Here is a 15,986-nt window from a genome sequence, read left to right on the forward strand (position 1 = left end):
GCGTATCTCCTGAACATGACATCGACAGGGCAAAAACAAAATGCAGACAATGCCACATGAAAACAAAGGAAAGCACAGGGAAGAAAATGGGTATTCTCCCCGGTATTCCCTTCTGTAGGCCTACATAGTACGTAATTTGCTATTTTGAATATGATTTACATTATGATATCATAGAAAGTTCTAGACTATGTTGTCACGTGGTCGATTTAAACATGTTTTACTGGTCAAAGAAAACTGATGTTTGACAAAAAAAAGTCCCGCTGATTCCGATCCGAAGAGTATATAAGTGTGACGAAGGAATATTTTATTAGATCAATGAAGTATCAGCTTGGTGAATCCTACGAGGAGATCTTTCTCAAAATGAAGTACATACTAATATTCGGTCTTCTGGCTGTATATTTCCTGAATTTTACTAATGCTTGTGGCAGCAAAGTGGAGCCTCCGGAAGAGCCAGAGTAAGGAACATTATTTTTATACTCATAATATATATATTATTGTTGAAATAAAACGTTCCGTAGTTTTATCAGCATATTGAATTAGGCCCTATTGTGCTCGCAGAAAATCGAAAATATTTTCATTAACCGGTAACAGAAGCAATGTCATTTGGGGGCCTATTATACTTCACAATTGTGTCTAGCAATTCGAATTCATCATTTTAATGTCATCATATTTCACATTATGCACTGAGTTTGTTAAAAGTAAATTCTTCATTTGTCAATAAAATTCATAATTATTTCGTTTATTTTCGTCAAAGTGTGTACGCTTACGCAAATATAGGCTTATACTCCCTTCTTCGCTCACTTCAATAAAAAAAATACCATAGCTATCATTATGCATGGAATTTATAAGGCCAAGTAAAATAAAATACAAGTTTCTCGTCCCCGCCCGCCTCCTTTTTGGCCGCCGCCTCCTTTTTTTTTACTATTTGCTATTTAAAAAAAAAAATTATTTAAAAAAAAAAAAATAAAAAAAATAAAAAAAAAATTTTTTTTTTTTTTTTTAATTCTTTAAAAAAAAGTTTTTCCTACCCTTCCCCAACTCTAACCCACCCCCAAACCTTACTACATGTATTCAAACCCACCCAACCCCAACTAGCCAAACACCCTTGCCCCAACCCCAAAAGGGAATTAGGGGTAAAATTGATTTCACCCCCTTTTAAACTTAGTAAATGCATGAATATATTACCGGTAAGTTTCAATTACTTTATTTTAGCCTCATCTCATCAAAATGGCTATTTTTATGGCTAATTATAGGAAGGAGAAACCTTTCACATAATTTTGGAAATTAAAAAAAAAATTCTAAAATTCTAAAAATACCCAAAAAATACATTCAAGTGCAAAAGCTTTTTTCTTCCGGGTAAGAATTTTTTTCTTACGTGCAACAGCTTTTTCTTGCAGGTTAGAAATGTGATAAATATGCCCATGCATGCATTTTGTATATGATGACCTATTTATCAAATTTCTAACGTGCAATAAAAAAGCTGTTGCATGTAAGAAATAAATTCTTACTCAGAAGAATAAAGCTTTTGCACTCAAATGTATTTTTTTTGCTATTTTAGAATTTTAGAAAAAATTTAAATTTCCAAAATTATGTGAAAGGTTTCTCTTTATTTGTTAGCGATGAAAATAACAATTTCGATGAAATGAGGCAAAATAAAGTAATTAAAACGTTAACACATTCATGCATTTTTAAAACATTAAATATAGGTCCGATTTTCAGGTGAAAACAATTTCTTCCCTAATTCCCTTTTGGGGGTAAGGGCAAGGGTTTTGGATTAGGTTAAAGGTTAGTTGGGCTTGGGTGGGTGTATATTTGGGTGTGGGGTGAGTTTGTGTAAGGGTAGGAAAACATTTTTAAAAATGTTAAAAAAAATTTTTAAACAATTTCAGTATCGGTATTGATTTCAAACCGAATATACCTATTGTCAAGCTGAACAAATGTACATTTTCACTGTTTCTGAATTTTGAAACATGCTTAGCAAGTGGACTAAAAATGATACAAATCATTTGTTTGGTCATACATTGCATCAGTATACTCAAATAGCACAATATCGGTGATTAAATATACATTGAACAGCCATATTTGGCATGACGGCCATCTTGGAAAAAATAGCAAAAAATTGAAAAATAGTAAATAGTAAAGCCCTGCCTCCTCCTTTTTTGAAAAAGTCCGGACAAGAAACTTGTTTCTTTTTTTACTTGGCCTAAACAGGTCATTAATAATTCATATTTGTATTATTTTGTTTGTCCAACGTAATCTATCATGTAATTCATTGCTTTTTTAGTGTGCCTGATAGATTTCCTGTTAATAATTATGTCCTATAGTTCATTATTTTTTCTCAACTTACAAACGCCTATAAATTGTGTTCATGTTTTAACATGTTTAAGTTAATTGCAGGTTGGTCACGTTGCATATAATTTATAGGTCGGTATTGTGTTAAGTATAATATGCATATTACCATAGGTCTACCTAATATAATTTAACGTCTAAAATTCGGTTCAGACTCCATGAATTTAAAACAACGCAGCATTGCGCGATGAATATAATCACGATGTTTCCTTTTATGGTCATTCTGCCGACCTTGATTTCAAGCAGCCAATCACAAGCGTGCACGGCCGCGATATCGCAGCGCGATGCGAAAAAGTTTAACAAAGTTCAACTATGATCTCCAATGAAATTTCCACCGCGCGATGAGAATCATTTGACCGTCGAGATCGTAAAAACCTAGCTCAGTTTTTAATTTATACCATCTTTCATACGTCATGCATGTACGTACATGTTCATTTAACATGACTGTTTCATTTCCATTTAAGTCGAGAGGCTACATCGTGCATCGGTCTACATCTGCTCTTAGATTTTCGTACAACATTTTGGACCCGGGTTTTGGACAAAGCTTTTTATGGTGTTATATTTATTTTAATTTAGCATGTTTAGTTCATTAGTTTTTTAAAGTTCAGTTCTGTTAAGGCCAGAGAAATGAGAGGGAACATGGACATCATTATTTCAGAATTGTATGTCCACAGTATATAGAATCATACATTTCTGGAAAGGAAATGAGTCAAGGAATCCCATGGTGACGTCAGAATTTTTTAGAAAATCTTTAGGTTTTGAAAAAAATTACAAAAATTTACTTTTTACACCAATTTTTTTTTTGTGACAACATATAAAAAAATTGGTTCGGAGTAAAAAATTTCACTTAGCTTTTCATGAAGAATAGTCAAGAACATAGGGAAGGTTTTTTTTTTTAATTCGTCTCTTTTTTTCGAAATATTAAATAAAACATGTGAAAAAGCACTTGTGTCATTAGACTTTAAGCTAAAAAATGCACCTAGTGGTGTTTATTTTTGTTTTAAACAAATATTTTGAAAAAATGAGAAAACCTTCCCTGTGTGCTCTAAAACGATAATGCCAAAAATTTACCCTTTTCTTTCATATTTTTCGAGAATTTTATCTTGTAACAAAAATCGTGCAATTTTGTCAAAGTAAACTCTGAGAAAGCGATGTTTTAGCATTAGAAAAAGTTCGAGGACATCTCCCATTCAGCGTGTTTAGTGAATTGACTACGTAAAAATCAGACACTCATTTGTATATATAGGCTAACTGCACGTATCCACTTCTTTAGAAAGCCGTATCTTGATAAACAAACGTAGGCCTATTTAGGCCAAAATATCACAATTAATATTGATTTGAATATGTTATACCTCTATGTAATTCCAAAGGTCAAATGCAAAACATCATAGGCTATGTAAAAAGTTAGACTATGCCACAGTCGATTTTTTCATAAATGAAACATGTTATTAATCATGATAAAAGCATTCAGTTGAACTCGAAATTATACTGATATTTATTACATAAAAATACTAGTATAAAATTGATATGAAAAAGTTTATATAATTATATTAGTGACAGTAAAAGTAAAGTTAACGTAGGCTTATATTATTGAATGCAACATCATAATGTCATTATATAAGCACTTCAATACTGAACAATTCTAATTTTAGAATCTGCCAGTTTATTATTCGCGAAGGCCCAGCTGAAGGCCGCGAATTGGGAAGCTAACAGTAACAAACAGAGGGAGTACGGTGACTGAAAAGATGATCAGTTGTGAAAATCTATTATTTGTGCACAAATTAACGAAATCGGAGGTTTAAGCTTAAATTCAATATCCAGAGTATGCACAATGGGCAAGTGGACTACGGGGTAGTCTAGTAAAAAGTGGGCCCTCATTTGGAAAACCTCATATGTGCAACTTTGCTCAAATTCTATATTTGTGTATCAACTTAAAGAAAATGTCCCAACACACCTTCTGGTGCTTTCCTTTTAACTGTATATTGGATAAGTGTCTGTAAATAACCAAAAGAGCAACACCGTGTTCTATGTAAATCCTGTTCATTTTTAACCGTTTTGGGGCCCACCTTTTACTTACGAGGTTTTGATATGACCTTTGGAATTACATGAGGTTTTTCCCGCCCAGCGACGTAATACAGAATTACACTTGGTACCCCCGGGATTCGAACCTCTGACGGTGACCCCTCGCATGCCACCCAGAAGATCACCGGCCTCTAGCCACGGGAGCTACGCTGGCTCGCCCAGCGATTCCGGGGTAAAGGTCCGTTCATACTACGCCACAATTGCTTTGCGATGCGGTGCATTGTCGCACTGCATCATACTCAAAATACTGCATTGCGGTACGGCCTATCGCAATAAAGTTAAATGCATTTTAACTTGGAAATGCGACAAGTTGCGTTGAGTTGCGGCAAAAAGTGATCAATATACCGGAAACGAAACCGCATCGCAAAGCAATTGCGGTAGGATGAACGGACCTTGAAGGTCGCTATATCGATTACTTTTTGCCGCAACTGAACACAACTCATCGCATTTCCAAGTTAAAATGCGGCATCGCATCGCAATTGCGGCGTAGTATGAACGGACTTTTGGGTTGATTGCGTCATCACATCACGTTGAATCCCGGCGTTGAATACATGCACGAGCAGTGGTTTAATAGTCATGATAGTGAAACTTTAGTATAGAGTGAGCTCTGGTTGGGTTAGGGTTATTTAAAGAGGCCTTATTAAATCTAGGAAAAACATGTTCATTAAATAACAATATGTTAGAATATTTTGCGGTGTGTTTTCAAAAAACGTTTTTGAATGTTATGAAGACTTTTTTTATCCTTACATACCCTTTATATAACCCGACATGCAGGCCTAAACGTTTTCTTGTAACCTTTTCGAACCTTTTGCGAATAATGTCCAAGCCGTTTTGTGTTCACTGGGGGTTTCACAGATCACATCAAAAATGAATCTGACTTAATATAAGACATCAGTTTCAGGTTTTGGGTGTTATTTGGGTGCTTTTTGTGAAAAAATGTATAGGCCCCTGATGATGGGTTGCAAAACGGTATGGAGAAATCAGCATCCAGAATACTGCGTGGGATATAGGCCTATCCGTACCCGGTATCCGTACAAAAAAAAACCCGAAGATCCCCCCGGAGTTTCAGCTTGATGTATTTTAACAATCGTGCTTTGTTAATCTGTTGCAGTTGTTGCGTTGGTCATGATGGTGAAACCACGGCACCATCGGAGTACCCAGAGAGCGACAGTCCTGCCGGAGGACCCAGCAGCAATCCCAATGCAGCTGTCTGCTACTTCTACCGCGACTCAAATTGTTTAGTCTGTAGTAAGGGGTAAGTAATCAATTATGTAAAACACAGCAAAAAAAGAAGTGTAAATAGTCTATACTTTGATCAGCTCTTAATCGGCGGGAATTAGGCTAAACCACTACGCCGAAAAGCAGATCCACGTTAAGAAGGAGATTACTGATCTGACTGCTATATTTTGGGTGTTAAAGAATGTAGACAAAGTATAGAACTTCAAATAATAATTTGTAATACTTCTGGCGAGATGTCACAAGACAATCCTTCAAAATATATTGATATTAATCCGCGATGTTATAAGGCCCGCCGATTACGAGCTGATCAAACTATAGAATCGTGAATGACAAAAGCCCATGGCACAGTTTAAAAGAGCTAAAATAAGAATTGTCTCTCAACAAGGACGAGAAGGTCAAGTTTAAAATGTCGGTTAAACTTCCAGGAGTCTGTGATTAAGTCTATAAAGGTTATGACCTGGGATCACAGTCTCACTCTCACTGATAAAAGATTGCGTACCATCTAAAAATGTCCCTGCATTTCCGAGGGAGAAATTACGTTCTTTGTGTACTTTGTTTACATCACAAATTTAAATTTAAATCAAGATCGATATTATTTTGTTTATCAATATAGGGCAGACTCTCAAAAGTGCTGTACCAAGCCCGGGACTGGCAATGACGACGAAATAGGTGGACCTACCCCTAAAAAGGAGTACCTGATTGGACAATTTCGGCGCAACTGGGTATCATGGCGTCTCGTAGATTGGCACAACTTGTATCCTAATAAAAAACCCTTTAAAAAGGGATGTACCGGGACAGGAATGATTTCATGTGAAGATTATATAACAAAAAGTAGATCACAGTGATTCCTTTACAATGTACCCATTGCCAATAACTCATCCAAGTTTGTGCCATCAATTCACCTACACCTTTTATAACATTCCAGAAATATTTGTTTTATTGTATGCAATTGCTAGAGTTCCAAAATTGAACATTTTTTATACTTTCCAATAGTGATCTACACTTGTTACTTATATTTTTTATAATTAAAGTATGTCTTTCTATACTCAAAACATATACACACAACAACAGCTAATTGTGCTGTGGCAGTAATATAACAAACACAAGCCCAACACAAAATAGGCGAATACTATAAAAAAAAATCCCTTTAAAAAGGGATGTACCGGCAAAAGGATGAATTACATTGAGTAACAACCATTTTCTTTTTTAAAATATAAATATACAGTAAAAATAATTTTTAAGTGTAAAGATTGTGGTTGTTTGAACAATTTGAGCCAAGTTCCATTTGTTGCTATTCTTTCAACATCAGTCTTTACGTTGTTACATAAATTTGAAAAAAGATGGAATAGATTCCAAACATTTGGTACCAAATGTGATCCCTTCTACATCCTCAAGAATTTCGGAAGCTAATTCATTGGCGATTTTGCCCAATAGTTTATGTTACACTCTGTTTTGTATTCTCTCTCACACTATACTTACGTCAAAACTGTCTATATATAGTATAATTGTGATTGCACAAATGAAATTTGTAAAAGCAAACAACATTCGCATCTTTTAGTATAGATTAATTCATAACAATCTGGTTTGAAAATTTAAACACACAGAATGTTAAACACATCAAGAATAATTATTTTTGGAATATATAAACAACAAATATATTATAGGCCTACACATACTGAAACCCAATGCTATTGTATTAATTTTGTTTATAGCATGGTTAAAGACTAGTGATATATACGTAGGAACATAATTCGTTACATCTGCACCAAAGCTACATTTTACTGATTTCTGATTTTTCTGTATATCATCATAATCATGATAATGTTATAGACAAAAATATATGAAGTTAATCAACTTATCCAAAAGAAGGGGGTTGGTACAATTTGTGACCCTACTTCTCATACCCGACTTTTCATACCCCACTTGACCCAACTTTTTATCGTTATGATAAATCATTTTAGATATTTCAATGAATACTAAATAAAGTGTAAATGAAGTCTACCGAATTGAAAAGGATAAATCAGTGTAATTGGTGAAAAATTATGATTTAGAAATTATTATTTATAAACATCGCCCTTCCTCGTGCGCAGCCATAATCTCCAAACCAGTCGTTCATAAGTTACCTTTTCATGAGGAAGTATATCTGTCTGTCACATTAAGATCTACGCATGGTGACATTATAAACGTCAATATTGTCATTGCATGTTATTCAGCCCTTTCACTGCTACCAACATTTGAGATTAATTGAGTATTGACTTCAGTGTACCGCTCAGTTGCTCCAAGCAAGTTCAATCAAGTTAGCATATCAAGGCTTAATTGGTCAATGCATTGTGATATAAGCAAACACTTATTGATTGGCTTGAGCAAACTTTATAACCAGGTTTAGGGAGTGTTCAGAACATGGGGGGGCTGGGCACTTGGAAATTGGAGTCAAAAAGTTTTGACCCTTCCTTCTTCCTTCCTTCCATATACGTGCTTACCTCAACAATTTGAGTATCAACGCACGGGCTTTACGTATACGTGCACAGTTTTCCAGAGAACCTGAAACTTTTGACCCCCCATCTTTGGACATACAAAACCTTTTAGATCAACGCTTTCCAAGAATTAAAAAAACAACTTATGATTTGTGCAGTAACGATCACAATCCCAATTTACATTATAACAAGTATGCACTAAGTTTAATGGTTGTACATTTTTTTTTTTAATTTATAGGCCTTTAGGCCTATTTCCTACACTGAAACATGCAGGTTTTATAGGGTGACTTGTATGAAGTTTAATTTCATTGTTTGCATTCTAATATTTTCATGTTTCATTCTTAGAACCAATAATTAAATAAAAATAACACAAGAAAGGGAAATTGAGAGAAACATCTGGGCACATACTCAAGATTTTTAGTGCTTTAGACTTGTTTATCAGGGGCGTAATTTTTCTTGGTCAGTGGAAAATTATAAATTTCGGGGCAAAGACGAAAAAAATGTCGGTTGCTTCATTTTGACCCGGTATTATCAGTGGAATATATACATATACTCTTTTCTTATAGAGACTGGATAAATGTAAAGTCTTCGAGCTTCCAAAAAGAAATGTTGTATGTTCTTGTTCTTTTGGTATTTTCTTGTTAAAACTTTTTGACCCCCGCCACCTAACAAAAGAAAAAACTTTTTTGACTCCCCTTTTTGAAGACATAAAATTTTTTGACCCCTCCATTTTGTCACCTCCCAAAGTATTTCTGAACAATCCCTTAGTCCAGGCGATTAGAATTGCACAGGGCTCAAAACTCATCAATACTAATCACAATTTTGTATCTAAATATGGCTGAACGAGGCTTTGAAATTTGAGATGAGAAAATGCTTGAAAACGCTGTTCTTTATCAATAATATTAAGGAAATGTGTATGGTATTTGCTTAATATTTGATTACCAACGGAATAAACTGCGAATATCTAACAAAACTTTAAAAATAAGTCGGGTCAGGTGGGGTATGAAAAGTCGGGTATGAAAAGTAGGGTCACAAATTGTACCAACCCAAAAGAAGGTAATTGTTTATCATGTGTGCAAATAGCTTTTGATACCAGACTTTTGATTAAGGGCATAACATACACCCTCTTCTATCCTAACATATTATTATTATCATGTGAAACTCCTAAATGTAGAACCAATTGTCCTGCCAATTATTCTCTATCTCCCACCAACTGCCAATTAATTTTCATGTGTAAGTTTTCTGGAATAGATGTGTAATAACATCAAAACATTTTCATTAACCTATAGCAAGATCGCTGCTAGATAACCTTGACCCTGCTTGAAAAGCACTATGACATGATGACCACACACTGACACATTTACTGAGTATTTTATTGTCCCCTGCACTTTATACTCTAATAAGGTCAATGTGCATGGTAAGAGGACCAGCAAATTTGCCCAATTTTCAATTTAGAAAGAAAGTTCCTAAAATATATACTGATTTTACCTTAGTCATGCAAAATCAACACAAAACTTCTGCTTTCTTCACACACCAATTTTGGTATTTCTATTTGCTATGACAACTTGATCATTTTTTGACAATATTTTCTGTTTTATTCATAAACTATCAAATAGAAAGTTAGAAACAACAACAAACTTGAATCAATTAATAAGTACCGTGGCCAGCTTTGCTGGCCCCGGTACAAAAAGAACGATAACTCCGGGTACTGGCCTTACAACGTACCAAACGAAGATGGAAGGTAAGGTCAAAATGAATATTTTGTCATCAATTCCGACGGTGTGCGTTTTGACCTCTCTGGAGTGTATACTATTTTGAGTTCATACATACGCACTATATAACAGCATGCGTGATTGGTCGATAGCCGGCCCCGGGGGTGCCACTGTAATGGTGAAGGGGGGTATCAGGCGCGTCCGTGGACTCACAAAAAGCACCCTAAACAAGTATTGCTGAGACTGAAATTTGCACCCTAAACAAGTATAAGTAGCGTGATTTGCTACCCTAAACAAGTAGTTCTCTAACCCTAAACAATTGATGCAATTATTACCCCTAAACAACACTAAGAAACAGGTGCTTTTAACCATAAAATAAGTAAGAAGCTGTTGCCTTGGTCAATTTTGAAATAACTTGGACCAAAAACGTATTTTGCTTCCTTTATTAAATAAATGCATGTTTAATGAAAAGCTTGAACATGTTGAATGTAAAAGTGTCAACTTCAAAGGTTCATAACTTGAAAACTGAGCCCCCTACGTACATATGAACTGTATCAAGAGATGGAGCTCTTTAAAATAAAGCTTTTCTGAAAAAAAATGGACAGAGCTCCGCCGTCTGACAGAGAAATTTAAGGTTTCCAAGAGCTTGCTTTTTAATCACAAGTCACTTATTCACAGAGCTTACCTAGTAGCCTCTATTTTATAGTTTAAGGATGCACAACTATGTTTTCTCAAAATTTGAGTTGGCAAAATCCCTAAAAAAGTAAGTCCTAAATTTATTAATTTATTCAATTTGGCAACTGGCTAAATTGCGAAAAACAAACAACCAGGTTTTGAATTTGGAGTTAATAGGACATCAGTAAAGTGGTCAAACATCGTTTTTTGATATTTATCAATTATTAATTTAAATGAATAGGACTGGCAACCCACTAATTTCAGAAAATCATTTATCAATACATCATTAAAACAGTCAAGTGTCAATGTCAATTAGAATACTATGATAGCAGTTGTCTATGCATGGTTAAAGAAAATATATTAATGTGCCCGTGCTGCACCATGAAACAAAGTCGAAAACCATCTTGTAGGCTTGTTCTTTTGCGCAAATAGACCTAAATAGTTTTAACTATATAGTTAAAACTAAATACCTTCAGAAGACAAAGCATGTGTAGCAGTTAGATAGTTAATAAAAAATATTATTGTGCATGAAAAATCGGCAAGTTGGAAGAAAATGATTTCGGAAACCATCTTGTAGGCCTATATAGTTTTTTTTTTAATGTACATGCATCATGCAAAAGTCGGGAGAAAAACAAAGTCGGAAACCATCTTGTATAGGCTTATTCTTTTGCACCAATAGAGCTAATTAGTTAACTGAATACCTTCAGAAGACATAGCATCAGATGGTTAAGTAAAATATTAATGTGCACGAAAAATCAGCAAGTCGGAAGAACATTACTTCGGAAACCATCTTGTAGGCCTAGCCATATATTATTTTTTAATGTGCATGCATCATGCAAAAGTCGGGAGAATAACACAGTCGGAAACCATCTTGTATAGGCTTATTCTTTTGCACCAATAGAGCTAATTAGTTAACTGAATACCATCAGAAGACATAGCATCAGATGGTTAAGTAAAATATTAATGTGCACGAAAAATCAGCAAGTCGGAAAAACATTATTTCGGAAACCATCTTGTAGTCCTAGCCATATAATTTTTTAATGTGCATGCATCATGCGAAAGTCGGGAGAATAACGCAGTCGGAAACCAACTTGTAGGCTTATTCTTTTGCACCACTAGAGCTAAATAGTTAACTGAATGAATACCTTCAGAAGACATGGTATTAGATGGTTATTAAAATATTAATGTGCAGGAGAAAATTATTTCGGAAACCATCTTGTTGTAGACTACAACAAGATGGTTTCCGTAGGCCTATAAAATAATTTTTTAATATGCATGCATCAACGAAAGTCGGGAGAAAAATTTTTGCCAGTTTGGTATGGGTTAAGTGTCTAGCGTCGAAAGAATTGAGTCCGTTGGCAAAGCCCCGGGGCAAAACTACCCTAAGTACGTAAGAGCTCCAAAAACATACCCTTTTACACCAATTTTACATGGATTTGATACCCTATTCGCGTTACGCACGTAACGTGCCCTAGTCTGAAAAAATACCCTTTTTACGTGAATTTACGGACGCGCCTGATACCCCCTTCACCATTCGAGTGCCCCCCCGGGATAGCCGGGCATAAACAACGTTAACCCCCGATTTTACAAACGGTGCATTTTAACTGATGCTCATCTGTTAATGTTCATTTTGGGTACAAAAGCCTTTAGCCAACAGAGAATGAAAATCAAAATAAAACGCAAATTTCTTATCTCATTTCCAATGTTCAACCCAATTCATTTGAATATTCTTAGGATTTCAAATAATATATGTAGAGGAGTAGTCTACATTAAGCCAATTGGGGCAATTTAGAGAGAAAATAATTAGTTTGCAGAATGCTTGATATCTTATAAGTTATATATACATTAAACATGTTTTAACATGCATTTAAAAATAGATGCATTTAAAAATGCATCTATGATGAAAATATTATATTTGAAATAATATAAATGGTAAATAAGTCTGTGTTGCAGTTTGGCATTTACACCCATTTTTGTAGCTGCACACGGCTGATTGATTTTCATCCCTTTTAATTATACAAAACTTTTGGAAAATCTGTGGTAGCTTTAGTGAATGTTATCAGAACTTTAACATGTCCATGTGAAATAAAATAATAGATATTTTCGTGGAACAAGAACAGGGTAACATGATTTATTGTTGAAATGACAACTTTTGCTTTTAATTAATATTCAACAAACAATATAAATTCAGGATGAAGTCCATGACGGTATTGTAGTTTTAGGGATACCAATTCAAGTCTTTACGAACGATCCGGCAGAAGCTTGATGTTGGGTAAGAGATTGCGTCTATAACTCTAGCAATGTTCACTTGTGATATAGCAGTTCGTGGTCTGTTCCTTAGTGTACCATGCACATTGAGCTTGTTCACATTCTTATTATACTGCTCCCTTATAATTATGGCATTCGATAAGCTGTGAGAAATTGGAGACGAAAAAGGCGATGAACTTCAGTGGGACCCTTGGTTTCATGATACTTCGTCGACAGAAAAGTCATGCGGTAAATTGTGGTGCCATTATGTTTCATTATGTAGTGCAATGAGGTAAAATTCATATTGAAAAGAACCCTATAACATGTAGGAATTATTGATCAAAACCACACCTGCCACTTTATTTGCATTTTAGAATATCGCGCCTTACCAATCAATAAAATTGGTACTTGGGAAGTGAAACCGTGTGCAGCTACAAAAGTGAGTGGTTGTATTCAAATGAGTATAACTTGCGTTTGCTGTGACCAATTGCTACAATTCTTTTTTTAATTTAAGCGTGTAGAATTTGCTCTTTCCAATGATGTGTTCATTTTTAGCAGATTCCTTATAGATCTCTAGTTACAGCCCTCAAACATGAGTTTACTTCTTTTTGACTCAGCCTGTACTGGTGGGCACAAGACATCGGCGCTTTTCTCTCGGTGTACAGATCGCGAGAGTCTTTTACAAATGCATTGCAAATGCTAACAGTAGAGCGTTCTAACATAAGGCTGTTTTGATTTACTGTTCACAGATCCCTAATTGGTTTACATCCAGGATCTGTAACTCAAGGTTGCGTTACCGTTACAGACGACACTTGCTGGGATGCTATAAACGAAATAGTGTCAAATGGTTATATGACTTACACAGGCACCATAACATCCAATTACGACGGCTTCTTATATGTTATCTAAGAAGTCCCGGGTTAAAGTTTTCTGTAGTCTGGTGGTTCTAGACGCAACGTTAGTTTTTTGCACACGGTTGTTTGATGTATATAGAATTGGCTTCATTATTAACTAAATGCAAACTATAGATGGCGCTACTTATTCTAAATCATTTTTCTTTATTTGAAAGGGGTAGGTGAGTGATTATTAATACTGCTATTAAAACAGCTGGAATAGGTGAAAAAAGCAACAAGGAAATTGTATAAACATATTTTATCAAACAATAAGCGTGAAAGAGTAATATCCAGTTACTAAATTACGCCACCAATTTTGTCATTAATAGATACATTTTATATCCGAAAAAGCCTTTAAAATGCTACAAATGTGAATAATTTTGTAAAAGAGTGAAAATTAAAGTTGAGAATGGGTCAAAATCATCTGTATACATTAGCATGATATCACTTTTAGCTGCAGTTTAAGCCTAAAATTTGGTTGTGCATGATGTTTTGTTTGAAAAACTCAAGTTATAAACGATCCCATCAAACAACCGTGTGCAACTGTGCTACGTTGCATCTAGAACAACCAGACTTCATCAGGCGATCCCAGGCGACTGACCCGCTGGGCTGGTCACGTGATAGTTCAAGTATAGTACAAGTTCAAGTTGTGTAACTTATTTGTGCACTCCTAAAAAGAGTTCCAACAGTGTTCTAAATGTCTTCCTGGCAAACTGACCATCATGCATTACATGATAACAAAATTGAAATGTTACGGAAATCGTACATTATGGCTTTAAGAACCGTCAGTCTAATGAGTCCATTAAGGGTTCTGGCCCGAGAGGATCAATAAAAAACACTTTTGGAACGCTTTTCTAAGATAGTACATGCATTTAAAGATGAAATAGTTAGATACAATAATTATGTAGGTCTATAACTTTCCAGCTTTATTCAATAAAAACTTTGGAACTGTTATTTAAAACGAAAATGTAGGTAGCCGTGCATTATTTTGTATTTTGTTGCATGTTCGGTGGATTCATATTGGAAAAGCATGTCCCAATCAATATAGAGCCTCCCCCTTATTTAGTCATTTTTGACTTCGTCATGTCACCCCCGATGATTCGCCTGGCGAACCATGTTTCAAATCATAATCTATGTGTACTGTCCACTTTATTTTGATACAAAATTTGCTAAGCTATCTCCACACATGAAGTAGGCCTACATGGTCCAAAGTTTATTTAAGCTGTGGAGCCATTTTAGATTTGACCCCCTATAGTGACCGTCAAATTGGGTGTAAATTGTTCAAGTTCAAGGGATTCAGGAAAATAATAATTTAACTATCTGCGATGTTAAGTTTTGAATATAGATGATAAATAAATACAAATTCCATTGAATCCTGTGGAATATCCTAAATATCTTTTGACTCCTTGCTCTGTAACATGCTATCTACATGAACTAGACATCGCAGATAGTGCAGAATATTATTTTCCTGAAACCTCTATGATAGGCTAACATTTTGCCTCAATTTTTACGAAAATGGGAGCAACTTTGACTTTGCTTTTTGACCCATTATTGCACGTAGCCTACACATGTCACTTGTATGACCCATCCTAGGACCCCCGGGGGATGTGCGTCATGGTTGGGTCATTTACCAACAAATTAGTGACGCAGGGTACGGTCATTTACTCAATATGTGCGTCACACCATACCCCGAGGGGTGCGTCAGTGTCAGTCACTTTACCTAGGTGCGCCAATGGTTAGGTGCATCAGTGTCAGTCAAAATACCTAAATGGTGAGTCAAATTTGCGTCATGAGGACAGTCATAATCCTTAACATGTGCGTCACAATTTTGACGAGGGGCTCAGTCATTACCGGCAAATGTCCGTCATTGTTTAGACGCACATGTGGGTCATGGTATAGTTAAATCCCACGCACCTTTGTAAAGTGACGCACCACCCCCGGGGGTCATGGGGTGTGTCAAAATACAACAAGTACATCTACCTGTGACCTTTTTAACGATAGGTCGTGGCACGCACAAATATTACATTTCTGGGATGTGTGGGGTCATACGCACGATTTGACACCTTTGACAGTGGTATAGGGCCTATTGAATAAAATTATTTTTGCCCCTTAACGATCCTAAGGGGTCTTTTTGAGGGAACAGGCTCAAAATATTGCTCACAGATTCGAGGTCAACGTACCCAAATCAACCAAAATAAGCTAGGCCTAGTTGCCAACTTTAACGCAAACTTGCCGATAGGAATACGATTTTTCCAAAATAGAACCTGTCTGAGAGACCTACAATGATTTACCCAACATTTTATCATGATCTATGA

General features: G+C 35.4%; 1 protein-coding gene across 1 annotated transcript; it reads left to right on the forward strand.

Annotated features, from left to right (window-relative positions):
- Nucleotides 1-327: 327 nt before the first annotated feature.
- LOC140162717 (uncharacterized) lies at nt 328-14,638 on the forward strand. The gene is made up of 5 exons (XM_072186001.1): nt 328-455; nt 5,543-5,686; nt 6,284-6,431; nt 9,830-9,885; nt 13,528-14,638. The coding sequence occupies exons 1-5, from the start codon at nt 361-363 to the stop codon at nt 13,685-13,687; spliced, it is 603 nt and encodes a 200-aa protein (XP_072042102.1). The 5' UTR covers nt 328-360; the 3' UTR covers nt 13,688-14,638.
- Nucleotides 14,639-15,986: the final 1,348 nt, after the last annotated feature.

Source organism: Amphiura filiformis, chromosome 10, assembly GCF_039555335.1.
Source record: "Amphiura filiformis chromosome 10, Afil_fr2py, whole genome shotgun sequence".
Lineage (NCBI taxonomy): Eukaryota > Metazoa > Echinodermata > Ophiuroidea > Amphilepidida > Amphiuridae > Amphiura > Amphiura filiformis.